This window comes from Takifugu flavidus, chromosome 1 (genome assembly GCF_003711565.1).
Source record: "Takifugu flavidus isolate HTHZ2018 chromosome 1, ASM371156v2, whole genome shotgun sequence".
Taxonomy (NCBI): Eukaryota; Metazoa; Chordata; class Actinopteri; order Tetraodontiformes; family Tetraodontidae; genus Takifugu; species Takifugu flavidus.
The window spans coordinates 27,190,739-27,217,591 of NC_079520.1; the positions used below are offsets into that span (position 1 = coordinate 27,190,739).

The 26,853-nt window shown below is 45.3% G+C and overlaps 3 protein-coding genes and 1 long non-coding RNA gene across 6 annotated transcripts in view; 2 read left to right on the top strand and 2 right to left on the bottom strand.

The window, feature by feature from the left end:
* Nucleotides 1–20,608, top strand: part of wnk4a (WNK lysine deficient protein kinase 4a) — a 30,094-nt gene extending 9,486 nt beyond the window's left edge. Inside the window, exons 1-20 of one of the 3 annotated variants that reach the window (XM_057058079.1) lie at nucleotides 2,116–2,270; nucleotides 3,882–4,054; nucleotides 4,336–4,556; nucleotides 4,820–4,977; nucleotides 7,253–7,341; nucleotides 7,632–7,851; nucleotides 8,730–9,090; nucleotides 9,556–9,710; nucleotides 10,217–10,290; nucleotides 11,148–11,283; nucleotides 11,629–11,745; nucleotides 12,448–12,621; nucleotides 13,785–13,839; nucleotides 14,013–14,132; nucleotides 15,463–16,277; nucleotides 16,474–16,561; nucleotides 17,928–18,531; nucleotides 18,664–18,869; nucleotides 18,950–19,041; nucleotides 19,115–20,608. In XM_057058079.1, the coding sequence (XP_056914059.1) occupies nucleotides 2,262–2,270; nucleotides 3,882–4,054; nucleotides 4,336–4,556; nucleotides 4,820–4,977; nucleotides 7,253–7,341; nucleotides 7,632–7,851; nucleotides 8,730–9,090; nucleotides 9,556–9,710; nucleotides 10,217–10,290; nucleotides 11,148–11,283; nucleotides 11,629–11,745; nucleotides 12,448–12,621; nucleotides 13,785–13,839; nucleotides 14,013–14,132; nucleotides 15,463–16,277; nucleotides 16,474–16,561; nucleotides 17,928–18,531; nucleotides 18,664–18,869; nucleotides 18,950–19,041; nucleotides 19,115–19,117 (3,870 nt within the window). In that variant the 5' untranslated portion in view covers nucleotides 2,116–2,261 and the 3' untranslated portion in view covers nucleotides 19,118–20,608. Of the gene's footprint in view, nucleotides 1–2,115; nucleotides 2,271–3,881; nucleotides 4,055–4,335; nucleotides 4,557–4,819; nucleotides 4,978–7,252; nucleotides 7,342–7,631; nucleotides 7,852–8,729; nucleotides 9,091–9,555; nucleotides 9,711–10,216; nucleotides 10,291–11,147; nucleotides 11,284–11,628; nucleotides 11,746–12,447; nucleotides 12,622–13,784; nucleotides 13,840–14,012; nucleotides 14,133–15,462; nucleotides 16,278–16,473; nucleotides 16,562–17,927; nucleotides 18,532–18,663; nucleotides 18,870–18,949; nucleotides 19,042–19,114 lie in introns of those variants that run through there. The other 2 variants (XM_057058059.1, XM_057058070.1) reach the window with 2 other exon arrangements.
* On the bottom strand, nucleotides 17,486–17,899 carry LOC130539764 (uncharacterized). The gene is made up of 2 exons (XR_008954216.1): nucleotides 17,768–17,899; nucleotides 17,486–17,736 (listed from the first exon to the last, which is right to left on the bottom strand). It is a non-coding gene; the product is annotated as an uncharacterized LOC130539764 (long non-coding RNA).
* On the bottom strand, nucleotides 20,604–22,021 carry LOC130539741 (cytochrome c oxidase assembly factor 3 homolog, mitochondrial). Its single transcript, XM_057058299.1, has 2 exons — nucleotides 21,772–22,021; nucleotides 20,604–21,228 (listed from the first exon to the last, which is right to left on the bottom strand). Exons 1-2 carry the CDS (start codon nucleotides 21,965–21,967, stop codon nucleotides 21,125–21,127), a joined length of 300 nt encoding a protein of 99 aa, XP_056914279.1. The 5' UTR covers nucleotides 21,968–22,021; the 3' UTR covers nucleotides 20,604–21,124.
* cntd1 (cyclin N-terminal domain containing 1) lies at nucleotides 21,897–25,371 on the top strand. The gene is made up of 7 exons (XM_057058237.1): nucleotides 21,897–22,523; nucleotides 23,248–23,323; nucleotides 23,408–23,558; nucleotides 23,646–23,808; nucleotides 23,971–24,115; nucleotides 24,661–24,757; nucleotides 24,920–25,371. The coding sequence occupies exons 1-7, from the start codon at nucleotides 22,397–22,399 to the stop codon at nucleotides 25,034–25,036; spliced, it is 876 nt and encodes a 291-aa protein (XP_056914217.1). The 5' UTR covers nucleotides 21,897–22,396; the 3' UTR covers nucleotides 25,037–25,371.
* Nucleotides 25,372–26,853: the final 1,482 nt, after the last annotated feature.

A 26,853-nucleotide genomic window follows, 5' to 3' on the forward strand; every position in this document is an offset into this window, starting at 1 on the left:
TTTAATGTACACCGCAATTTCTAACAACCTTGTATTTGTTGTTTTACTCCTGGAGAAAGCGTCCCAAAAGCAAAGCCGAGGAAAAAGAAAATAGGAACATAAAACTGATTTAGTTTGTCTCTCTGGATCTTGTTTTCCTTTTGTTTGGAAGAGACGACAGTGATCATCCACTTTAGCAGGAATTCACCACCTCTTTAAGCATATGAAACGACATATTTGTGGTCTGGTCTCTACATTTATGGCCTACTCCAGCATTATTTGCTTCGAGGCTGCGGCAGAGACGCAACACGTCACACTGATACCCCGGTCTCCACACACACACACACACACACACACACACAGGCCCAGGCGCGCACTCACTGCAGAACAAAATATGACTGATTCAGTATTTTATTTGACCTACTTCTCACTCTGTGTCGACGTGACCAACATATACGCAGATGCTCACTCTGTCTATTAAGACTTCTTCAGGCTGTGTGTGCATGTGTGCTAAATGTACAGTATTAAAGGAGTGGTGTACACCCCCCGTCTAGTGTTGGCTGATATGCGGTGTCCATGTCCTGGTTGTCATAATAGGGGCGTTGACAGGGGCTCCTTAATGCCAGGGGCTCCTCTACCATCAGCAGCGATTATGTAACTCCACTTATATGACACCGAGTATTTCCAGCACCGTGCGCTGCAGACCTCCAACACGAGCGCGCACTACGCGAGCACGCACCTCTGGCAGGGGCTCCTCCACAGACCTTTCGGTTTGATGAATGCACGTCCCGTCGTTTCCAAACAGGCACAGTTTGTTTTTTGTGGGTCCCCCCCGCGTAGCTTTTTCATTGTTACGCAACATTTCGCGGCCTCGTTTTACAAAAAGGAGAGACAGTAGGAGGAAAAAAAACTGCTTTGGAGCATCCAAACCGCAGAAAAAGTGGAGATGTTCTCCCCTGGCTGACGTTCCAGGCAGATTCCCTGTAATTCAGACGCGATAATTGTGGTAACCCGCAAAATGTGCTGTTCTTTTATGAAAGCCGGGCTGCTTTGATGTTAAAAGAGTGGTTCTGAAGCATCATAGTTGGTCTGGTTTTCATCCTTGTACCATCTGTCACAGATTAAGCGCATGTGTTTGCTGGGAGGAGGTGTTTGGTTACGCTGCCTGAAATCAGCCAGCACTAATATTGTAATACAGTCAAATGACAGCATCGCACAGATTAGGCTGTGTTGTTCCTGCTTGTACTCAATGTTCCTCCACTTCTCTGTTGTTGTTTCTCCTTTGGCTTTAATGTGGCTCCCGCAGCCACAGGATTCTAATGTTCTGCTCCTGCTCATTGGAAACTGGCAAAGGTCGGCAGCTCAAGCACTCCTTAAATTTAACAAGGCCGCCATCCAGCGCGCCGCTGCTCCAGTAAGTCCTGCGGCTCTTAAAGCATCCCGGCCAACATGTGGCTCGGCTGGACGCCACGGGGAATGTGATTTCCCCTGAAAACAGGCCGCTATCCACATGAGATGACGCTCTCCACGTGGGGGTCTGATGTTATCGCTCTTAAAAACATAAATGTCCAGATGCACACCTAAACCCACTGACTCATTAACCCTGAGACACACTAAACATGCGTATACAGCCACCACTCACGGCTACAGCGGTCTACTGTGTAGCAGGGATATTTTTCAGTGAATTGAGCGCGTGAAGCCAAAAATTAAATTAAACCTGAACCGGCTTATTCAGAAGATGTAGTAAGACTTACCTGGACAAATTACATCATTTGCTTTTCCTCTTGATTAAAATGTTTTTCCTTTTTGAATACGGTTCATGAGGAATAAGCCGTAGCCTGTATTCACTGCATCGTCAACCGATCGCTATCGACCCAAAAGCAAAGCACCTTTTTCCAAAGGGGCCACAGTGTCTTGTGTTTGAGTTTGTTGCCTCATGTTTGAGTTGCTGGAGTAACATGGCAGGTGACTGACGCGGCTAAAAGGGCCCCGTGGCGTGTAAACAGTCCGCGTTCTGTCCCGCTGTGGCTGCCAAGCTTTAGCATTAGCTTTGTATTAACACGGAAAGAGTCGAGTGGAAGGGGAGAACGTGGTGGTCGGGTTGTTTGTAGGCATTAACATATGTACAGCATTTTTTCCCAGAAGTCTGCCTCAATGCAGAATTCACAGTCTTGGCGACTCCGAGGAGTTTTCCACTAACCGGCGGCCACTGGCAGAGTTAGACCAACAGAAGCTAAATTGGGCTATTCATCCGAGAGGAAGCACAAAAATGTCTTTGTTCCATGATTGCGGTGAGTTTTGGAAGCGTCTTTTAGTTTGTAATGTCAGAGCTCCCCTTAAAGGAAAATGTGATTATGTAATGGCAGGGTCACCCAGATGGACGGACCTGCGGTTTCCAGACCTGCAGCAGCCTCATTAGCGAGCCCGTCACGGTGACTTATCCAAGTGGTTCCAGTAGATTTATATGTTGTGTTTATTGTTGCCGGCTTACGTAATCGCACCTCAGCTCTGAAACTCGACTGTCAACACAACTGCACTTTTCTGGTTGACAAAACAACCTGGCTGTAAGGTCCATTTAGCCGTTTTACTGGGCTGTCCCTTCCGCCCAGTATCACCCAACTGGTCTGCCGTCAGTGCTGTAATTCCCATCTCGCTACTGATGCAAACAGGACTAAATGTCAAGATGGCAAAAACACTTGCACGCACTTTGGAGTGTCACTGTCAATAAGGTGTGTTGTAGGGCCGTTTTGTTCCCCCTAGCATCTCCGTAACGTCAGGCGGTGCAACATTACGCAAGTAAGCTTAAAATAAACCTTCTAGAGTTGGCAAGTTGACATTTCAGTAGCTTTGGTGCGCGGTGGAGATGGGACGCTGGCTCCTCTGCTATGCAACACCTTGTAAATCTCCCGTTCTGATGAATATCCAGGTTTGGGCTGTAACGGATGTGCTCGCGTGCACAAGAGTGGCGACTCTTCTGTTCTCCCTGCAGACCTCGCACATTATATTAGCTTTCTGCTGAGCAGGCAGAACACCTGGGAGCTGAGGACTGGGAACCCGATTACACTGTTATAGCTCAGTGAAAGGATGAAATGCTTGATTATGTAATTAAATCCAACCCTTGCCCTGCCTATAAGCCTGTTGAGGTTTCAGTTTTATGCCATCTAGCCAGCAAAACTGGCTTTGCCACACCCCACGATAAGCTGTGATTGTTCTACGTTTAAGTTTTAATCTGTTCACCTTTTTAATGCTGGGAAATAGGAGAAACGTCATGATTGATGAGGCCCAACCAATAAAAGGGCTTTGTTTATGTTACTATATAAATGCATACAGTACATCTCTATCCTTCTTATCACAGGTTAAAAAACAATTACAGAAAAGTTCTTCCCTGTCCAAAGTTTAGGTGACTTTACCAGCAATTATTTTAAAACAGAGTGGTTGTAACGGTTGTTCTGATGAAGAACGTGGTGGAATAAAAAAGTCAGTGTCTCAACAGATGCAGCGCTTGTGGGGAATTTCTGTCGAATCTGATCAGTGTGTTTACTGATGCTTCCCTTCTTCGGAAAAACAAGGCAGCCATTCAGAACTTTACAGCTAGAATAACAGACCTGGGTGGATGTTCTGTTCCCCACTGGCAAAATATGCACAGAAAATAGCAACAACTGCATGTGAGGGAGACAAAGATGTGCAATTTATAAGCATATATGTGAAAAATGTAGATCAATATCTGTCAGGGCAAAATTGGTCTGAAATCAGATAACATGGACTCTAACTGGCTGGATTCAGTTAATTGGAATAAATGGTTTATCTTGCTGTCGTGGTCGAGTTTGAAAGCCTTTTATTTCCATTTGGAGGAAACGTTTCGAAGCTGAACATGCTGACACAGGTGTGACTTTTCTCCGCAGACTCGGAAGCTGACCAAGGCGGAGCGGCAGCGTTTCAGCGAGGAGGTGGAAATGCTGAAGTGCCTGCAGCACCCCAACATCGTCCGCTTCCACGACTCCTGGAAGTCGACGGTGAAGGGCCTCAAATGCATCATCCTGGTGACGGAACTGATGACGTCGGGCACGCTCAAAACGTGAGCATCTGCCCGTAGTTTAGACTAAAACCCCACACGTCATTTACAGGGATTGGGCCTAAAATTTAGGTTTTGGGATTTTTTTTAAAATTAGTTTCATGGTAAAAATCTAATTTTTTAAGTTAATTCTTCATGGTTATCATAGAAAGAGGATAACTGTGTCTTGTCTGTCAACCTGTCGTGTCTTTAATGCTTCAATTTATAGTTTGGAGAAAAGAGGATGACGATGATTCAGGAAGCGTCTGTCTGATTTAGCCTTGTCCTCCTTTGTTTATTTAAAGGTACTTGAAGAGATTCAAGGAGATGAAGCTAAAGCTGCTCCAGCGTTGGAGTCGACAAATCCTCAAAGGGCTTCACTTCCTGCACACGCGAACGCCTCCCATCATCCACAGAGACCTGAAGTGTGACAACATCTTCATCACGGGCCCCACTGGCTCTGTCAAGATTGGAGATCTGGGACTTGCCACTCTTAAAAGTGCCTCTTTTGCTAAAAGTGTCATTGGTGAGTGTAAATAAATGCAAACATCTGCCCAATGTTGCATTTTCCATCCCTTTCAGATGACCTTTTCTACAGAAGTGTTTTATGTGCTGTACTTAAAAGGATCTGGTGGTTTTAATTTCAACCCTTAGCCTTAGTTAATTTTTTTTTTACGCCTTGGAGCCGACAACAAACAAGCAAACAAAATTCAACAAAAAAAAAGAAAGAAAGTAGTTATTTTAAACTCTCCCGTGATAGATGCTGGATTCAGCTCTCGTCTCTTTCAGGAACGCCAGAGTTCATGGCCCCGGAGATGTACGAGGAGAAGTATGACGAAGCGGTGGACGTCTACGCCTTCGGAATGTGCATCCTGGAGATGGCCACCTCTGAGTATCCGTACTCCGAGTGCCAAAACGCCGCCCAGATCTACCGCAAAGTCACCAGTGTGAGTAAAGGAAAGAGACACAGACATGATTATCCACACGCTCGCGCTGGAATTAGGTTCAGAGGATCCAGGATATGCCGTGTATACATCTGGATTTCCGGAATTCTTGGAAAAAATGGGGCCCGTATGTAACGAAAGCCGCATTTTGTTTATTAAAGGATCATTGTTGCCCTTTACCAGGCCAACCGGGGGAAACCCGAGCATAAACTGACCACATTTCAGCCCAGAGTCGTGGGCAACTCACTGATTGCCACTGAGTTCAAAGGCCCAGTTTGATTAGTTCTGTCTGCCATCATCAATCGAATATTCCCATGTAGCTCGGAGCTGCATGTTTAGGTCGGAATTTGTTTTGAATCAGTAAATAAAGTCAAGAAATGAGGAGAAACTATCGACGTGACTGTAAAAAAGGACCAGACGCCTCGTAGCTGTGTTGGTCGTTACAGTCGTGGCTTTATAAAGTTGTATTTTAAGTCTCTCCCGGTGTCAAAACACAGGGAACGCCGCCACCATTGGTCAAAAGCAGGTGATGGTAGAATTATATGTTTTGGAAAACGTGTCTCAACCCCGACTCCACAAAGAGTGCAGTTTCTTTCCCACGTGTCACCTGTGCAAGCCAAACAACGTCTGACGGAGGCTGGAAAGTGAGAAAGCGACAATGGCAACAAGCCGCGGTGCTCCTGGCTCCTTCCGCAACGGCGCCACACGCACTGATTTTCCGTGCGCGGCCCCACGAGCTAACCCGGCCACTTTCACGATTTGTTCAAGCCTCGGGTTTATGGCATCTGTCAGTTTATTGGCAGGGTTTTAAGATCTCTTACGACATTGAAGAGTAACCTATAAACTTGACCTACTGTAACTTTTCACTTGCATGACTGACTTCTGTGTGACATCAGCCGCCATTAAATCCCCCAGGATGGAAAACATACAGTTGCACCTATGGAAGCAGAGTGGAGACTCAACAATATTATGAGGCTACATGGAACTAGTTTTCACCTGGGTGGTCACTGCTACTGAGTTCTGTCTTTTAATATAACATACAATAATTTAATAATAATAAATAGTTGGTTTTTTTAAATTGCACGTGACAAATTAGGAAATGCACGGTCACTTTTTCGGACTTTTTTGGCGCTTTTTCCTTAAAATGGGCCGATACAGTTTGGTTGTGAAACAACATTGCAGCTAATTTGTGATGCAAAATACAGAAAATAACTGTCGGTTCCAGTATATAAACATATCTGATAAATGTGAGTACGAGGAGTTACGGGAAAATAGGCTTTTTTTTCTGACCTGAGTGGCATTTCGCAACTAAATTGTTTAAGTTTGTACACACTAAATACACTAAATGTGTTGTTCTACTGAGTGACAGGAAGCTCCTGTGTTGGCATTTAATTAAATAAAGCTCCTCCCTTTAAACTGGGACACAGTGAACAGCCAATATGAAAAGCATTGTTTCTGCAGATCCTATCTGGGCTCCTCCTGGGGAAGGACAGCGTCCCAAATTAGATTTGGATTGAGGAAAAAAGCTAATTTGCTCTGGAGGTGTCGGCGAGGACGCAACAAAGCCTCAGAAGCCTCCGAATCACAGTCAAGAAGTAGCGGCATTAAAGCAGCCGCACAGTTTGTATGAAACACAAAGCAAAGCTTTGTCCCTCCAAAACAGGAAGCAGAACAATCTTAACAATATGATATCTCCGTTCACAACACAAGACGTCAGTTAACTGTGAAACATGACAGGCTGTGAATATGATAAAAGCATATCTGCTTTTCCCTCTGCTTGCTTCAGTGTTTTGACCCAACAGAAGCTGGTTGCTTGGGTATCTGCGGGCCAAACATCTCTTTGACCTCGACTCTCGGTGTTGATATCAGTGTTTTTACAGGGCTGCCAGCTCTGCTGTGATCTCTGAATATTCTCATGATAGCGCTGAGGAAAATTCCCTCATTTCATGTAAAGCACGCAGCCCTGCAGGATTCTGTTTTGAGGTAAACTCTGCAGAGACAAATGAGGCAGGAGAGAATCCTGTGGAGGTTTTTTTTCGTTTCCACAGGCCGGAGTCGGTGTTATTCTCTCGTGTTGACATGATCGCAGAGCTGAATGTCATGCTGGCTCGTGGTAAACACGACAAACGTGAGGATGGCGTTAGCATACAGCGCCGTTCGGGAGTGGCCATTGGGCTTGAAATAGATCCTCTGATGGGAGAAGTGTGGACTAATTTATGGTGTTGCCAATCGTGCCCTCTGCTTGAAGTGACGTGAAACCTCTTTTTCATCTTCACAGGGGATTAAACCAGACAGTTTCTACAAAGTCAAAGTCCCGGAGCTCAAAGAGATCATCGGGGGCTGCATTCGCATGAACAACGATGAAAGGTAGGAGAGAAAACAGGCTGCCATCACCAGTAATTCTGATTTAAACTAACCAGAGCTTTTATTTTTCAGCTGAAAATCCCTTTTAAAAGTATCTAATTGAATGTCAATTTTATATTATTCTTAAAAAATATAACATTACATTGAAAGAGCTGACAAAAAGAAAACAAAATTCATACTTTAACTGCATTTTTTAGCCTAACTGAATATTCAACAAGGTTTTTTCTGCCCCATTCTTAAACTGCAACATTAAACAACCACCTTGTGCACATCCACAATGATTTTCTCCGCAGGTACACCATTCAGGACCTCTTGGATCACCCCTTCTTCCAGGAGAACAACGGCGTGCACGTGGAGCTGGCGGAGGAGGACGACATGGTGAAGCCAGGCCTGAAGCTGTGGCTGCGCATGGACGACACAAAGAAGCTCCACGGGAAGTACAAGGACAACAACGCCATCGAGTTCCTCTTTGAGCTCTACAAAGACGTGCCCGAGGAGGTGGCTCAGGAGATGGTACGATGACGCAGAAGCACCGTCTTCTCTCACGGTTTGACGCAGACATTAGTCAGAAAACAGAGTCGTCGGTACCAGATTATGAAACGGAGGTGACGTCAGACTCTGGTCATTTCTCAAGGGAGCAGAATAGTGTCAGATATTGAACTCTGTGAAGAGGCTTTTTTTTTAAAAAGAAAGAAAGACATTAGCCTTTAGATTCTGATTCTGTTGTGGTTTAAATCACATCAAAGCAAGTGATGTCATTTATTTAGCATTATGGGTGTTTTGATTTCATGGTTTTTACAGTGAAAAACAGCCTCACCGATGCACCCTGCTGCCCTTTGTTCTCTCGAATGGTTCCGTTCTGAGATACACAGATCGGACTGTGTCAAGGTCGCGGCTGGACATTTAATCATCAGTCGCTCGAAATGTGAGAGCGCGTCTCAGGAAGCAGCCGAGGTCGCGCCTTTAATAATATAATGGTGCTCTCGCTTGTTACGAAACGGCTTGTCGTGTCCTCCAGAGCCCCCCCGGTGGAGGTCACTTTTAATGAAAAGGCCAGGCCTCACACGTTTACTTCTTAGCCGACGTTTTCATCAAAATCAAATTTAGTATCAGTTGAAATCAAGTCCCACCGATGTAATCTGGTGTAATCTAATTATGTGCTGAGAGGTCAGATCAGACTGAGTGTCCCGCTGCTGTGGAAGAGAGTACATGTACTCCATTACAGGTTTGAAGGACATTTCTTTTAGAAATTCACACTGCTAATGTAACCGTCAGCGGTGTAATCTGAGGAGATTTTACTCTATTAGATCCTGGAAAGCTTGGCACAGATCAGTGGAGGCGTTGAGGGTGCACTCTGATCATATCTGTGTTGTCTGTTACCCGTGATGCAGGTGGTGCTCGGGTTCGTGTGCGAAGCCGACTTCAAAATCGTGGCCAAGGCCATACGGGACAGGGTGACGGCCATCAAGCGGCAAAGGGAGAAGATGAGGAAGCAGGCGGAGGAGCATAAGAAGAAGCAGCAGCAGGAAGCCATAGAAGAAGAGCCGGAACCTCCGCCTGTTTTGCCCAAAGTTTCCGACGCCGTCCCGGTGGAGCCTCCGCCCCAAGCCCTAACCCCGCTGGCTCCCATCCTGTCCCCGGTCACCAGCTCCGTGGACTCTGGCGTCAGCTCCAGCTACCCCGCAGAGCCGGAGGAGCCTGAGGCCGACCAGCACTTCCACATGCGCCACAACAGCCTGTCATCTGCTAACTGTGAGCTGTCTAACATCACACTCATGTTTTGTCCCCCCAAAACCCGGAAACATTTAAACGAAAGTAGCAAGATAATATGCCGACAGTCACGTCAGATATGAGAATATCACCAGGTGTGATGAGTAAATACAGTTCCAGAGATTTGGAATCATTTCTGCTCTTTATTATTAACTGGTTAACGTGCATTTGTTCCGTCCTTTATTATGACAACTAAACATAAATGAAGATGGGATATTCGGAGTGGGACATTAAAATCCTTCACTCTCATGTAGTGCGTGCTTTTCTGAAGGATTTTTCACCCCAAATAATCTCTTCGGCTGAACCACGGTAACCTCACGTGTCCCCAGAACAGTACGACTCCACACTGGAACTTTTATTGTGTCGCGCCTATTCGTAGAGAGACATTTGCGCTGGTCAGGCTTCAGCTGGTCACATGCCAACGGCTTTTGTACTTTGTTGAAACAGCTGACTGCGAGACAGACGGCTATCTGAGCTCCTCTGGTCTTCAGGATCCACTGGAGGCCGCCAGCTTTAACTCGCAGGCCACACCTCCTGCCACATACAACGAAGGCGCACCAACTGGAAACGGTTTCCCCATCGCGGCTCTGCGCTTCCCCTCAGTGAGTGACCTTGATGGTGAAATTGGTGGATGACTGACATTAAAGAGACCTCACTGAAAGATTGGACTCCGCCCACGACGTGCCATTCAGACTTTATGTGTCTCAGATCCTTTCAAAGTAATGGCTTTTCCCAGCAGCTGAAGCTAATCAGTCTTGGCAACAGCATGTTATTAGTATTTACTGAAACGCACGTGTTTGTGGTCAGAGGTCGCCGGTGTAACCTCTTTTATCTGGAGCTGTGCTCACAGCTCAGCGTGCACACCTTGGGCGCAGCTGAAGCTAATGGAAATGTCATTAGTTTTAATTGAATCTGAGTCAAAACCAAATTATGAATCAGAAATTAGCGTCTAATTATGGCAGCAGATAGAAAGGTGGGCGGAGGGAGACGTGGCGCGGAATATTTGGCCGCCTCTACAAAGATAGCAGATGATGGAAGAAGTCGTAGTCTTTGTTTAAGTTTAAAACACGATTTTTACCCTTCTGTGATCCCTCATTTGTATTCACAGAGCATCGCTGTATCCAACAGCATAGAGAACGGAAACTCGAGATCTCCGAGTGGCCTCAACTCACCTGTGGACAGGTAACATTCTGCAGCTTCTATTGCAGAAATGTCTTCTTTTTCTCCCTCCCTCCTCCACATCTGTGAGGCTGTGACACCGAGCTCGGGGCTTTCAGGGGTCTGTGTTTTTATTGCAGTGGCCTCTCACAGGTTGCACTCCCTGCTGTAACTAAGGCCCTGTTTACCATGTTTGTGGGATGTTGAGGAGAGAGCAGCATATAAAACCGTTACCTAAACACCACCTAAAACAATGTGGCCGTTTCACTCAGGATCCCAAAGTCTTACTATTTTAGAAGGTGACTATTAAGGCACCACCAGTGATGGGCTACATTCACACCCTCAGCTCTTTCTCATTACTAACGAGCAGATGTTTAATCACAAACCTTTTTGAAGACTAATATTTCATTTTATCAGTATGTATTTGGTGAAAGCTTGGTTTTCTTGCAGCTACAGTAACTCCTGAGTTGGGGAGTTTTCTTTTAAACAGACGGGCAGATGGTGCCAAACAGAAGGCCTGTTAATGTTTGCAGAATGTAGATGGAAGCAGTCTCTGGGTGCAGTAATCCAAAAAGATCCATGAGGCGCAATTAGCTCACACAGGAGTTTTAAATAACCCAACATATCAAAAACTCTTTTACTGTATAAATACAAAAGCCTAGAAGGAACAGCAGCTTCTTAAAGACTGTGAGCACGTTGGGTTTAATGTTATTTATAGCCCAGAGAGCACATTAGTGCTTTATTAGACGCGTTAGCGGGCTAACAGCAAAGGCCATGAAGGATGCTTGATTTACTTTTATGTATCTTTATGTTGTAGGTGATGAAATGAGAGATGACTCTGGGGGTCATTTTTTTCTAAAAACAACCATGTGTCCTTGCAGTTACGCCTCTGACGTGACCTCGGGTTTGAGTGATGGCTACGAGGGCCTATCGGAGAAGAGCGAGAAAACGGCCGCCAGGAAAACTGCTGGGAAGATGTTCAGAAGGAGGGCGCGATCAAGGCTGCGCATCACAGGGGTACGATCCCTCTGAAGTTTAGCTTGATTAGTCAGTAAGGTCTGATTAGCAATGTGAGGTGCGTTTGTCCTTTTCAGGAGGCCTCAGTTTCTAATCAGAACACTTGACTCTCTTTAAATGAGTGTTTTAAATTTCCAGACATGAAAGATAAATTCAAGGAAAACAGCAGCGCGACGAGTACATCTAACACAGAGTACATACCATGTGCTTTACAGGGGACCCAAAGACATTTTCATGTGTTTGCCCACACACAGAAACATATTGTTCCGTTTGTGTTCAGCTTTGCTGGGTGGTTTGGAGAACAAACAGAAGCCTGTGGTGACTGTTGATCCCGTTTCTCTGCAGCTCTCTGATAAAGTGGACCGGGTGGTGGAGTGCCAGCTGCAGACGCACAACGACAAGATGGTGACGTTCAAGTTCGACCTGGACGGAGACAATCCCGAAGACATCGCCACTGTCATGGTGAGACGGCCGTCAGCATCCTATAATTGCCGTCTCCCTTCTCATCTTATTCTTTCCTACTGTAATGCAGCCTTTTAGATTTAAAGTGAATAATGGTTCATATAAAACTGCTTCTCTTACATGCGTTAGTGTCTATGTCCCCTAATAAAGTTAGACCTTATTGACATATTTGAGATAATCCTCCATCTCTCCTGCACGCACAGATGATTTACAGTCCTTTATCAGGCTTTCATAGATTAGCTAACCTACTGTGACGCAGGTAATCACCACCAACCCCCTTGTGTTGTTGTTATTTAGCGTAGAAAAGCTGTACATGATGAAGCAGAAGCACTTCACGTTTGCTGGACGTAACTTAGGGCTAAAACACAGAGGTCCTTTTGTTTACTGAGTCTTGGCACCGGCGGGGTGCCTGGCATCACAACGGCCAACCTGGTTTTCAGCCCAGCATTTTTAAATGGACTGAACAGGGAAACAGTCACCTCACCCCACAACTGCAGTTAAGCGCAGCGCTGCGAAATGCATTAGCTGATGATTTAAGTGTGTTGGTAGTTGTAATTGGAACTCATTTGGATACCTCGGAACAGAATTCCTGCCGTGTTCTCTGCGCTGTGTATTTTTCTTCTCAATCTTCACCGTGTATCAGATGGAAAATCCAAAGTTTTCCTGTTTAAGGAGATTTAGACTTGTTGCTTTTCTTTCAAGGTGCACAATGAGTTCATCCTGCCGTCGGAGAAAGAGGGCTTCATCCACCGTATGGGGGACATCATCAAGCGTGCAGAGTCTCTGATGGCCAAAGGGCAGCCAGGCCACGCCAGCGTGCACCGCCTCACACAGCCCGCTTTCCACAGTGGGGCTAATTCACTGTCTTCGTCACAGGTCGGTCGTCCAACACCGCAGTGCCCATAGCTGAGAATTAAGGAAGTAACTGTGAAACGAGCAGCAGTGTTCAAACGTGCTGTCTGAACCTCATAAATCAGGCTGGATTTAGAGCCGAGCTGCGTTTATCAGGACCCATAAATCTGCCGTTAACGGAAAGCTGTGAACTCACACTTTCACCATTGTCCATCATGTCGCCTGAGACTCGCGCTGAAGGTTAATTGTCTCATAAGCCACCTGAGACAACACTTTCATTTAGAGCTTAATATCATCAAACTAAAACCGCTCAATGCAATAAATTGCTGTGATATATGGAAACACAGAGCACGTTTACTTACTCCAGATATTTACCTACGTGACCATCAGCGAAACCTTCCTGGAAAATAGAGACTGTTATTGGAAGTGATGCCACCCTGCACTGCATATGATGTTCTCCAATGTTCCCTTACAACAAAATGAACATCTGTTTTTGTTCCTTAGTCAAAGAAAAGAGAAAAAAAACATAAACCATGGGGAATGCGAGACAGAGCTTCTCCACAGTTTGAACCCCTGGCTACATAATTACCCCCAAACACTGTAAACAAATTATTTCTGCCTCCTGAGGTGTAGCGCCACCCCCTGTCAACCACTGCTGAACACCGTTCAACCAGTATGTCGAACCAATGCAAGTAGAGACACAATAGACTTACCAATAATGCGACAACGACATCAAATATTACAAATACTACCAACAACAACACCAACAATAAACATGCATCTCTGAGGGAATCGGAGGACGGCAGGAAATTATGCAGATTACGGAGTTAAATGACTTCATGAAATTCCCAAAGATGCAACAACAGCAATATTAGCTGGCAAATAACAAAGGATTTACTATGGAAACAGACTGTTTCAGATTAATAATAAATTCTCCACAGCTGTGTTGGTTTAACTTTATTCTTCAGTTTATGCACGCTGTGCTCGTCTGGCAGACAGTAGACGCTCCTGAGCTCACGCTTCTGTGTCGCCTGGTATCAAAGCCGGTCCATCCTTGTCTAATGAGCATATCCATGTTAAATTGACTGAAGCTCTAATACTGATACAACTGTACTGCAGTGATTAAGGTTGCTTGTCTAGAATCCTGCTCTGAGTCCTAACGTGTGCCTGCACATTGTTCCTTACAGCCTAATCTGCACAGCCACAACCGCCCTCGCACCAGCTCCTCCTCATCTCTACCTGGTAAGACACGATATCCTAAGTGGCGATGCTGAAGACGATGAAATGTCTCGAATGAATGTCTTACCAGCGTGCCCTCTGCTCTCACAGCATGAACTTGCATGTTTACCCTGCATGAGCAGTACGTGACTGACCTGCGCATATGCGCGCGCGTGTGTGTGTGTGTCTTGTCTTAGACTTTAGCGTGGCTAACCCAAGAGCTGGGCTGGGTGGCCCCAGTGGCGACATCTTCGGTGCAGACATTACTTCACCTGAGCGACCTTTAATACGCTCACAGTCTTTCCACAACAGCCCAGGTAAATGGCCCTTCGGCCTCTCGCTGCGGCCACGAAGAGGCCTCGCATTGTTTACTGTTTCAGAACACTGAGGAATAGTTTCACTCATTTGGCAAAGAATGCGTCCAAGGGAAGTTTCACTACCTCATTAATGTCTCTACGTGCACTCAGGGCCGGCTCTTAGTATTGTTCAGACGCTCGCATGGCGCCATCGCCATCCCCACACCTCAAAGCCCTCGTCTGTGTCTGCCTTGCAGCAGGGCCTCTTGGGTAATTACCTCACTCGAAGGGAGTTTGGGTTTTGGTGAGCTGTGAATACTGTCACTGTAGAGAGCGAGCTTTTACTCAACTGCTGCGATAGTCGGCCACATCTGTTTGCCAGCACAAACTGCAGAATTTCCAAGAAAACCGCCCAGATCCACCCCCACCCCCACCACTACCGATCCCTCCCTCTCCACGGGGGCATTTGAAGTTACTTAAAGAACACACATCCTGCATGAGAGGCCTGTTTTAGCCTCAGCAGCCATCTGAACATCCTCCTGTCCCACGTCCCCTCACTCTGCTGGATGCCCTCCGCATGCTTGCTTATGCAATGATTTCTTGGCCACTCGCCACCATCTCAGAACGTTGCCTAACACACGTTTCCACGTGTGGAAAAAAAAATGTAGAGGCTGGTCTGCATCATCAGCAACAGGACGTGTGCTTTTTAACTGTAGCGCCATTGTTTAGGTACATGTGTAATCAATATTTTGCGCCCTGAATTGCTCCCATAAGGAACTAAACTAATCCAAAATGTCATATATGAGAGCTTCAATCAACCCCGGGCGCAACTGCTCCCGCTTACAAATGCAATTATAATCAGATGGTGCTGAAAGCAAAAGTGGGCCCTTGTTCATTGTGGAAAGCCTGATTTAGTAGAGGAAAGGTTTAAGCTTCCTGTGTTGCAAGTTCTAGCAGGAAAAACTAAATAAAAGTCAGGGGAGAGGGGAACATTGGCTCAACCAAACCTTTCAGTGAATGTAAACCTATAATTCCTTCATCTCGTATTATCTGGATTAGCAATTTACTGTTTTAGTCTTGGTTAAACCTTTTCTGATAATAAGCACGTCTTTAATCTTTTTGACCTGCTGATATGGTATTTTTAATGGATCGTGGACCCAAATAATCCACTAACATCATTAAGCTACATTTACTTTAATATAAGATGTGTAAAAGGGGCAGAGCAGGCACAGCACAGGGACTCCAAAAGAGCCGTTTTGATTTAAAGACAATGTTTCATCTGTTGTGTTTGTACAGAGAATTTGAACTTTTAAGATGTTTTTAATCAATGTTGTATGATGTTATCCTTTAGGTTCTCCTCTCCATCATCACCACCACTACCATCCTGCACCTGCCCTGCCGCACCACCAGCATTACCACTTGCCTTACAGTAACTTCCCATTCCCGTACCCCGGCTCTCCAGGCTCCCCCAAGCCGGCCCACCACCCACCGCTCACACGTGTAGCCAGTAACCCCACCTTCCCTTCCGTTCACTCCCCTGCCCCCGGTTCGCCCAATTCCCTCAACGAGGCCCCGCATCCAGGTAGCAACGACAGTATCACCCTGTCCCCACCTGTGACTCAGCATCCCAACATGTGGCCCCCCCACACGCAGCCCCTTTTTTCTTTAGCAAACGTGATCTCCATGGCCATGAGCATGGCCCAGTCTTTCATCCCTCCCACTGGCCTGCCCACCCAGGGGATGATCACCTATCCAGGCTTTCACCCACAGATGTCTGGTCCCATTCCCCCACAGACTGGTTACCCCTCCGTCTACCCACCTCATTACCAGAGCCCACCAGGAGAGTTCTCTTACCCCTCTGTAGGCATCCCAGCACAGAACAATGTCTACCACAGGCCTGAGCCTCAGATGGAAACTTTGCCCCAGTCCAGTAACCTCAACTGGCAGCATCCTGTCTCACCCCCCTCAATGGCTTCCACCCCTCCCCTGGTTCCCCAGGAGCAGCAGGCGGGATTTTCCAGTTCCCCCAGACTCACCCAGGAGGACCATCTCCATGGATATGCGCCCCCACATACAGCGCAGGTCCAAACCCAGACTGAACTCAGATCAGATGTTTCCAGCCCAAACTCTTTATCAGATCTTTCTCCAGAGAGCACAAAAAGCACCGTGAGTCACATTCAGTCATCAAAATCAATCAAATGTGTGATGATATGGAATCATTGGAGCAAATGTTGGTAGATGACGATCCATCACACTCATACAAACTGAAAGTCTGATTATTAAAAAAGCATCAAGTATTAAACTGCTTTTCTTTGACCTTTGTGTTTTATAACTCATGTCCGCTTGTTTACTTCCTTTTTAGTTGTCACCCTTTGCCAGTCAGCTCCTCCCCAGTGGAGCTGAGATGACCACCAGTTCCCCCAAACCAAAAACACCTTGTAAGGAATCTGGTAAGAAATTCTGTATGTGTTTTTTTTTGCCTTCTCTGAATCAGTTGTTCCTCCATCATGGGTCTTAAACACCAAATTAGTCGAACGTCGGGCAGAGCCGGAAAATGGGATATTTTACAAGGTTTATGTTTGCAGCCCAAACACACGCACACTTACCCTTATATATCCACCTACAGCCAAATATTACACGTTTTCTCTGGTGTTTTGTGAAGTCAGAAACCGATGTTTATTTCACAGCCATTTTTGGGTTTGGGGTTGTTTTCAGCCCCCCACACCCACCTCCTATCTGCCATATTTTTGGTCACATCATCACTTATTACCCTGGGAGTCATTGCGTAACCACAGGTCTGGATATAATGTTCCATTTGCAACAAACACAAACGTAGGAGTGATGCTGGTCCTTCCCACTGCTGAAGACCAATCAGCGGGTAGCTGTGCTCATTAGGGCCTCCTCCTAATGCTGCCCCCAACACACACACACACACACACACAACACACACACACACACACACACACACACACACACACCTGTCAGTATTTACACTCTACTCTACTCTACTGGATGTCCACATTCAACAGAGACCCTCTGTTTTAGTTGACTCAGACCCAGGCGTCATATTTTGCTGTGTTTGGTGTAAGGGAGACCCCTAGTGGCCAGATTGGGAAACTGCATGATTTAAAATCGTTCTGTAGATAAAGAACTGTCACGTTTTTACATATATGATTGGAAATTCCACTGAGATTTATATACATGTTTTGACCTAATTAATTGTTGAAGACGAGCTGATATGAGATTGCATTTTAACCATAAATTTGATCATGAGTTGCAGACATATCTAAAGAAGCTCAACTCAAAGAAAATAGAGACGATGTGCTAAAAAGCTGCATAACAACATTGGAAAATGTACTTTCTCAGTCAACATACACAATTCTGAACGCGAGATAAATCTCTGCACAATCATTCAGCCATTCGGTCCTTCTGAGTATAATTTTCTATGTAAATCTCCGTATTTTAAAGGTTCCTCCCGAGGCCTGTTTTGAGTGAATTAATGTGGGTCATTAAGAAGACCCTTTGTAGCACTAACATGCTTCTGCCATCTAATCTAAAGTGACATGCTGATTAGATTTTAATCAATGTTTGGCAGTTAGGAAAGGCTAACCTTTGTTCTAATGATCTGTGATCTGATCAGATCACAGATCAATCACTGTTGTTGCCACTCATAAGTCACTCTTGTCCCACTTGTGATCATGGATGGAGGATGTACGAGTCCTTAGTTTATCTTCATCGCACATTTCAGGGATTTTTCCGATACCGACGCTTTTGATTTGAAAGGGATTGGCGAATATTTTCTCTTTGGCTTGACAGGAGTCCAGCCTGCACCAGTCACTGTTGGGAGATTCCAGGTGACGCCCAGCATGGAGATCCTGGCGCCTCCTGCCCCTGTCGTGTCCGCAGCGGCTGCAGAGAGCAGTGGCACCCCATCAGAGAGCAGCACAGAGGAGCAGGTCGAGTCCGAGACCAGCCTGGCCACCTCCCTCACCATGTCCCCTCCTCATCCACACCCCCACAGAGGGCCTGCCGGACACCTCCAGGAGGTCGACCCACAGTCTGGATGGGCTAGCAGCCCAGAGCAGGAACAGGCCCGAGTGGAAGAGGAGGAAGATGAGGAGGTGGAAGAGGAAGAGGAGGAGGAGGAAGTGGGGGACCGACAGAGGCTGAGGAAGAGAAATCGCAGGAGGGCCTACAGCCTGAGTTTGCTGGGGACGTCGGCAGACAGTGGGCTCTCTGTGACGGCCGCTGAGCTGGAGGGTCGACTGTGGGATGGAGCGGCCGGCAGCCCCCAGTACAGCAACGCCCTTCACCATTTATGGATGATGACCTACAGTCGCAGCACTCCGTACCTGAGCAGCGATGAATCCGACAGCGATGGCGAGGAAATACTGGAGGAGCTTCAGGAGCTCAGAGAGAAGTAAGTCCAGCACACACTCAGGCCTGCTGACATCGAACCTGGGTTCCGGCCATGAATCTGTCCATGGATAGAATGACCCTTAAGAGCCAGGCTACTGCACGATATTCACTTTTTAATGATCTCTGTGTACAGACATCTGACGGAGGTCCAGACCCTGCAGGCTGCCCAGAAGAGAGAGATCGAGGAGTTGTACGAGAAGATGGGGAAGGTCCCTCCGGCGGGTATCGTCTCTCCCGCCGCCGTGCTGTCCAGGCGGCAGCGTCGCCTGTCAAAGGGTGGCGGCTTCCCCTCCTCTCGCAGGAACAGCCTGCAGCGCTTGGACATCCTTCCGCTCCAGGGTGAGAGAGAATATCCCTCAAACATAATCACCGCCTCGTTTCACTCAAAATGAACATGATGGTCATTTCCGTCCTTCCAGGTATCATCAGGAGAAACTCTTTAGGTGGCAGCAGCAGCGGCTCCCAGGATAAACCAAGCAAAGGCGTCACCTTTTCCAGCGATATCAGAATGGTGAGATGATGTCAAATTAGCAAACCTCCTTATAAAACCTACAGAAATGACACATTTCCCTCCATTTACCTAGTGAGAAAACCTCCAGCCAAGCAGGCTGTTTATCAGGACTACCTCATCTGAAGCAAGGCTGCTGCGGTCAGGCCCCCCCCCACACGGGAGGATCACGCCAACGTGCCCTCCCAACGCACCTGATCAGCAAAACCGCTTCTTCCTTTCTACCAGTGGTCACTTACCTCAACCTTCCCAGAGAGCTGTTGTCAAAAAAAATAACAGAATTTACACACGAGCGTTCACATATAGATGTAAATAAGCACAAGAAATATCGAACAATCTGGTTCATGCTTTCATTCCTTCCAATGATGGTACCAAATGTGACGTTTTTAGGCTACAGACTCTGAACCAGGTCGCTGCCGTTTTCCTGCTGGTGTGATTCGCTGCCATTTTTAACGTATTAACAATGTGACTCGGCGTGTGACAGCTTGATGGACGGTTCTTTTCCTCATAAAGAATCCATCTGGGAACTCAAGCTGTTGTTAATTGATGTCTCAGCACCAGCTGACTGCACAGGGAATTTACTTTGATCACTGCCTTCCAGCGGCTGACGAGAACAATCTAGATTCATTCTATAGTTTGATTCATTCAAACGCGTATGATGACGAGGTTTCTGTTACATCTTGGGTTACTTTAGTCACGGGAAGTGTTGAGATGGTTGATGTTCCTCGACTCAACTTTTACTTTATTAGATCAAGCCAAAGGATTTCCCCCCCCACACTGTACAGAAGTCAAATGCAGATATATATATATACACCATTACATATGATGGTTGAGTTTCAGCAAGTACCGTCAAATTGAGGGAGAATCAGTTATTTAGCTGGGAAAATGTTTATATTGTTCAGACTTTCATTCAACATGACTGACGTAACATTAGAAATGATTTCTTTGTATGCACCTAGGACTTAGACTACTGGTTTTCCTGTTGACTGTACGTGTGTGTATATAGTAGAGTGTATCTATAGATCAGGTTTACAAGTCAGGAGTAAACTAGACCTTAAATCTTGCTTTCTTCGGCGCTTGTTCCTTTGAGCAAACGCATCGTGCACTTTAGTCACATCTACTTTAACACATTTGTGAGTGAAATATATTTCCTGTCGTTTGTCCTCCAGGGAGGTTGAGAATGTTGCCCAAGTTCATCTTTGCAGTATTTCACCTCAGATTTGTTCTGCCCTCCCACTTATAAAGCCAAAACGTTGTGAGAGATGGAGAAAACAGTCCAAACTGTGAATGTGAAGCTGAGAAAATGCCTTATGAAATCTTCCCAACACACACTGAATAGTCCTGGCAGTGGAGCCCCTAGAAGACTTCTGTCTAATGTCATAATATATTCACATTTCAAACATTTGAATGTAAATAAGTCATCGTATTGCTTTCTGAAGCTGCTGCTGTTCTGCCATGCTGAATCTGTGCCTTTCCCTTATAATGTCTTATTTTTTATTCTCGAGATTTGATAGCAAGGTCCGACTCAGTGTATCAGATTTTGACAAAATAAATACGATGGTAAATACCAGTTGTGAAATCTTTACTGTTTCATCAACAATCACTTTCTTGCATAAGTTGTTTCTTGTAATTTTTTTTTTGTGAAATACAATATATATAAATTTTTACAAATCCTTATTTTAACCAACACAAATATGTTACCACTGGCTAACTCTGTCTGTTGTTAAAGGCCACTGCAGATTTAACATTACTAGCTGAGATCACCATTATTAACCGAGATCCTCATTCAGTTCAGACCACTTAAGGACTGAAAATTCAGTTGAGGCCTTCAGGGTAGCACGTGCACTTATTTGGAGGCCAGTGATTTAGTCCTTTCCACAGACAAACAGACAAACATCCAAACCAAGTCTAGTATCAGTCAGCAGAAGAACTCGCATTACAATAAAAGCCAAGAAGAAGTCACGTGATGTCTCCAACTTAGAATCATCAATCTCTGTTGGAATATAAATCAACATAATCCACATTAGTGCCTTCTTAGTCGGGTACTAGACCAACACACAGTCCAACAATGGTCAGGAAATGCAGCTCAGTTGGCACCAGTCTTTGGTCCTTGTGTTCTGGCACGCTTGGCCTCCTCGTCCATCTCATCCATGATTCGCTCCTGGGACACAGAATAAAATGTGTAGCCGTCTGGCAGGTGAGCAAAAGGTCAAGGCCAAGGTTTGGTAAAGAAGGGATATAATTACATCACGTGGAAGCGACGCAAACGGCAAATCAGCAGGTGAGTAAAAGCAGATTTGTCTGTCATTGGTGACATGACTATATTCCCATTCACTGAAACATCCTAAGAGTTAAAGGTCTTTTGTCTTTTTAACCAAAGTCTTGATACACTTTAAATAATTTAAATAATCTCATTACACCTACAAAACTGATATGATATAAAATTACTCTGCACTAGTCGCCAATACTGATCTTGTCTCATATTTATGCAAACGTTGGTACAAAACAATATCAGCTAACTTGTTGGATAAGCATCAATGAGACACTTTAACTCCCTTTTGAAATTTAGATGCCATCTAGCCGGCGTATTAAACGATTCCCTATTGATTAACACGATAACGTATTGCCTAATTGTTATTAATTCGATAATATGCGCGTTAAGTAAGTGTAGCAGGCTAGGCTACAATTACATAGTTCACCTTGCGTTGATGTTAGCATACATGCCAAGGATACAAATACCCAGGACGAGTGCTCCGATGGCGAGTCCTGTTGCGACATTTCTTGTTCGCAACTTCTGCGTTTTCTTTTTCCATTGTTCGAGTTCTACCTGGCGGATGTAATGGAGCTGATCTTGAGAAAGACCCTCTTTGGTTGGGTCTATCCTAGTCGCAAAGGGAGCATTGCCTTCCTTCGGCTTCTTGTCGGCCATGCCTGCTGTCAGTGACACAGGAAGGTCCGTTTCGCAATAGCTACCGCAGAGTTTCAAACAATATGGATACACGTAGCAGAGGAAGGAAGTGCATCAATACACTGTGAGATCTGCGCAGAGCGTCACGCGCGCCACCAAGAACGGTGCAACTTACAAAAGAGTCCCAGATAGGAAGAAAGAACATAAACGTTCCTACCGAGGGCGCCGCTGACGAGCGTTTTTCAATTCGAGTAAAATTCGTGCACATGGCGCCATCTTTCGGAAAACCACACGGAATCTTTCAAAAAATTACATTCCGCAATTTTTCGACTTAAGTTCCCTTGACAGTAGTACCTCTCTGGTTCTATAACAACCTAACTACATTTCGATAGCTTTTACATTATTCCCGATGAAATTATTAAAAATACACATTACATATCAAGTCGAAACATGAAGTTTCGAGACGCTTCTGCCGACCTGCTTTCTGACTTCCTCACTAATCTTAACAAAATAAACAAATTTAAACTCAGAAATGTATCGAACTGTAGCGAAAACTTCCGAGACGCGAGGCTCACTGGTAAGTGCGTCACCTAGCCCACAGGGCTAACGCATAAAAAGCTAACGCTTTACCCTTAAACTCCTAACAAACGCTATCTTGCGCTTCATAAATTACATGATTTTTTTTTTAAAAATACCCTTTTCTAAGTAACTTTGTTTTTCTATCTTTTAAACGTTGTATCAGTAAGCTAGCCGGAAAACCTCTCTTCTTTAACAGTGGGGGTTTATTATCAAATTCGGTGTTAATTATTCCAGCTGGAGTGCATGTGGATTATTACACCATGGAATTAGGGCTGTTATGATTGAGGCTGATTCTTAAGTAGAAATGTCCAATTTGGCTGAATCCCTCCAGATGTTAGCGCCTCTGCTGACAGATGGAAGCAGCTGCGAACGGCCTCCAGTCAGCATCCAGATGTTTATAGACGTTTATTCACAAAAATAATACATGGCGGATACCATTAGCTATTGTGTGTTTCATGGGGGGATAAAGGATATAAAAGTGAGATGTCTGTCATTCATCATATATTTAATATCATATATTTAAATATTTAAAAACCCATAAAACTCATGATGAGTTGCTCAGAGGGAATAACTGACTGTCAGTAAGAAGCAGAGAGGTGTTTATCAGAATAACTGTGTCTCTATTTACTGCCTTACACATTCCTCTCTGCTGAACGCATAAATCTGTTCAAAACAAACACCTTTGATTTGGTTTCCTGCCTTCGCTTTCCCCTCTAACTCAGAATACATCTTCCTGATGACCAAAGAGCTAAAGCTCGACCCGGCGGCTGGATTCCACGCCGTTGAAATACTGCAAAAGTGAGTGGGGCACGTCTGCCTTATCTTGGCCCACCACTGGTGATGTTTGCTCAGCTGTGGCTGGATGTGAAACATCTCCCACAGATTCATTGTGAAGCACCTTTCAGAGCTGCTGACTGAGCCGACGCCTCAAGGTGCAACTGAGGGTGGGATGTTTGACATGCTGAAGGAGAACTTCCCCGTCCTCATCTTCTCCTGTGTGCAGCTTTCAAGCAAACTCTCTTTTCTCACCCAGGTACGTTCTGCAGGCAGTTTCTTTGACAAAGTTCTGCTAAACCATTGCAGCCCTGTGTTCATTATTTTAAAAAAAACATCTTTTCAGAGGATCGACAATGACACTGCTGTACGCTTCCTGCACTCAGTGGGCCACAGCGTGTCTAAGCAGGCACTGTTGGAATCAGAGCTGATGGTTTTAAAAGTGCTGGAGTTCAGAATAAATGACCCGAACCCACTGACGTATGTGGAGGTTCTTCTGGAGGTGCTCGGTAAGATACTTAGATACACAAATATGAAGAAAAGTTTGCCTTCTACCCATAATTGCTGTGTTTTTACACTGGAATTGAGAACTGAATTACTTTTACCAAACATTGTTTGGTGCACTCTTTGACAAACTGGTACATAGTGTTCAGGGGACTAAACTTTCCTAGGAAACAATCAGCCGTCCATCCCTGTGGAGCGGCTCCATGAGCTGTGCCACCACGTCCTCCAGTTTGTCAGCCTGGAGAGAAAGGCCATCTTCGACTCCTTGTTAGTGTCTACCACTCAGTGCGCCAGCCCATCCAAAGAACAGAGGTATGGCGTTGTTGTTCCGGGACAGGTGGTTGCTGTCATGGCCGAGTGGATGAGCAGCTGGGTTGGCGCTCCAGACAGCTGTTAGCTGTCGGTATTGTTGTTTTTACGCATCAACAAAGGGCTATTAATTGTTAATTGGTACATCTTTATACCGCCTGATAACAAAGAGTACTTAGAATAACAGGTTATGTTCCGGTTTTGACCACTTGGGGGCAGTAGAAAACAGCCTGTCATCAAAACCTGGTTAGCTTTTAAAGTAGCTGAGGGGAAGCACGTTCAGACACTGGGGAGCACCGGCACTGTTATTTTATAAATAGTCCTTTAGCTCTGTTGTCATTTCTGCAGATTCCTTTGGGAGTTATTCCTCTTCTTGCTTGACAAACGCTTTGCTATATTCACTAGCTGGTCTGTAGATTCGGCTGTCACAAAGCACGTCAGAGTTCTTTTTGTCAAGCCAGCATCTGTCAACGTGAGGCTGAACTGGAGTGTGCGGTGCTGAAAAAGAAAGCAAATTTAAGAAAATTACCCAACTCAACTCTGAACAGAGAGAAGTTTGTGGCTGTGACTGAAGACTACATGCTTCTTGGTGTTGGAGTCATCGCTGTGGCTTCATTCATTCACTGGTTGGAAAAATGGAAACAGGTAAAACACCAATAAATGCATCCGCAACGCATTTACATTACAAGCAGGCGTTCATAAGGTCATGCAACTTACCCCGAGCCATTGTTAATGCACAGTAACCCTGCAACACTTCAAGTCTTTACCGTTTTGTGTTGATGTAAGCTTTATTTTAATGCATTGCAGATTGTAGAAGAGCTGAGTCACATCACGGGAATCTCAAGCAGAAGCATCAGCGATTTTGCTCGTGTGACACTGATGCACATCGTTAGAGACCCTTCTTCCTGTAACCACCTTCCCTGACTGCTTCTTTATACTCTTAGTGTATGTTTAATGTTGTTCCTATGAATAGATACTGACGCAGCATGTGTACTGTTGCCGTAAGTGAGACAATTGGATTAGAACAGGACAAAATCTGTTAATGGAAATACCTCATTTAGGGAGAGGGATGAAGAAACTATTTGCGGGGTTGCATTATTTTCTACCTGTCTGTTGTTGGCAGGAGTATGTTAGTGTTAGTTTAGACTGTTCTAAGATTTGGAAGCAGTGTTAAGGGCTAGAATTATTACTCACAATTCAATAAAGATGCTTAGTTGCCTGTTTTAAGTCTGTAGTCACTAAAAAAATGACATCTATCATTCTTGGGAAATGAGTTTTTGTCTTTTGATCCCTTGAAATGTGATGAAACTCAGTTGGTAACCTACAAAAATAGCTAAATAATAATATTCCAGGGAGGTAATATTCTGTCAACCTATACTTATGTAATTTTACAGTCATCCTATTTCCTGCCTTCACAACTATACGCTGCATGGTTTTTCTTAATTAGTCTGATGATTTGTTAAAGGTTAGCACCGGAGGCTTGAGCAGTAATTGAACACACATGCTCACTGTGTCACATGACCATCACGCTGTGCCTCTTTCTGACTGTCTGCTGGAGTCCTTGTGTTTGGGGGCCACCTGATATTCTTGTGTGTGCATCTAGAAACTCATAAGTGATGCTGCCTTGGTTTTTCTGTGATCCAGCCAGTGTTGGCAGGTTGTTCTCCCTGTAGAAGAGGGAGATGTTGGTGATCACCACCAGTACCGTAACTACTGCACAAGGTTGTCACTTGCAGGAGCGGCGGATCAGCTTTGTAGGGACGTGTGCTGCGACGATGCCTCCCGGGAGGTTTTGCTCTTGGGGTTTGTTTAAAGGTGTGTCATCGTGTTGCCTCTTCAGGGTGTTCTGTTCTCATGTTTTTGTCCTCCCATGGGTGGATCCCTTTCATGCTGCGTCCTTCACATGCTCAGACCTGCGCTGCTCCTGATACCCTGCGGGGTTACGTTATTGCCTCAAAAAATGAGACGCACAACCGCCGCGCTCCTCCAGAAGCCAGGGATATTGTCAAGCTAATAAAAACAAAGCAGGTATCAACCAACAGCAGACATTTAGTCTAAAAACAGCACAGGAACTGAGAACAGCTTATAATAGAAGATCCAGTTCCTCGGCAGCTCTGTGGACGTTCTGAAGGCATGATGTTTAGGCCTCAGTCGGACTCTTCAGGATCAATTGATCCCGTTACTGCAAGTGATCAACTGTGGGTGAAGAGTGGCTCTTTTTGAAGATATATTACTGGATGTTTGGTGCCGCTTTGATCGATCTCAAATAACTGGTCAGTATCTGCATCCCTGTCTAATTAATGGCTGTAATAACGGTATATTTGTTACTGTGATGTCATATATATTAACCTTAAGGTCTTCAACAGAGCCGTCAAGGACCACGTTCCCAGTTAATCGATCTTGTCCATCGGATATTTGGACAGTGAATTGCAGGAGTTTTTCTGTTGGCCTGCAGAGGTTTGAGGCCCAAGAGTGAGTTTGAAAGGAATTCCTAATGTCTGTAACATTGATTCCCGCATCACAACAGACGGCAGCTCCCCAGCATGGTGGAGCATTTGTCTGAATCATCACTGCAGGTGTGAAATAATCCCGCAGAAAGCAAAGCTCCAGCCAAGTGGAACACCTGTATCTGCTGTCAGGTGTATTGTGGTTGGATGAGCCGGAGGCCAGGGTGATATTTCAGTGCAGCCGCCGACTGAAGATGTGAGGTGAGTGTATATTTCCCCCCACAACAAAACACC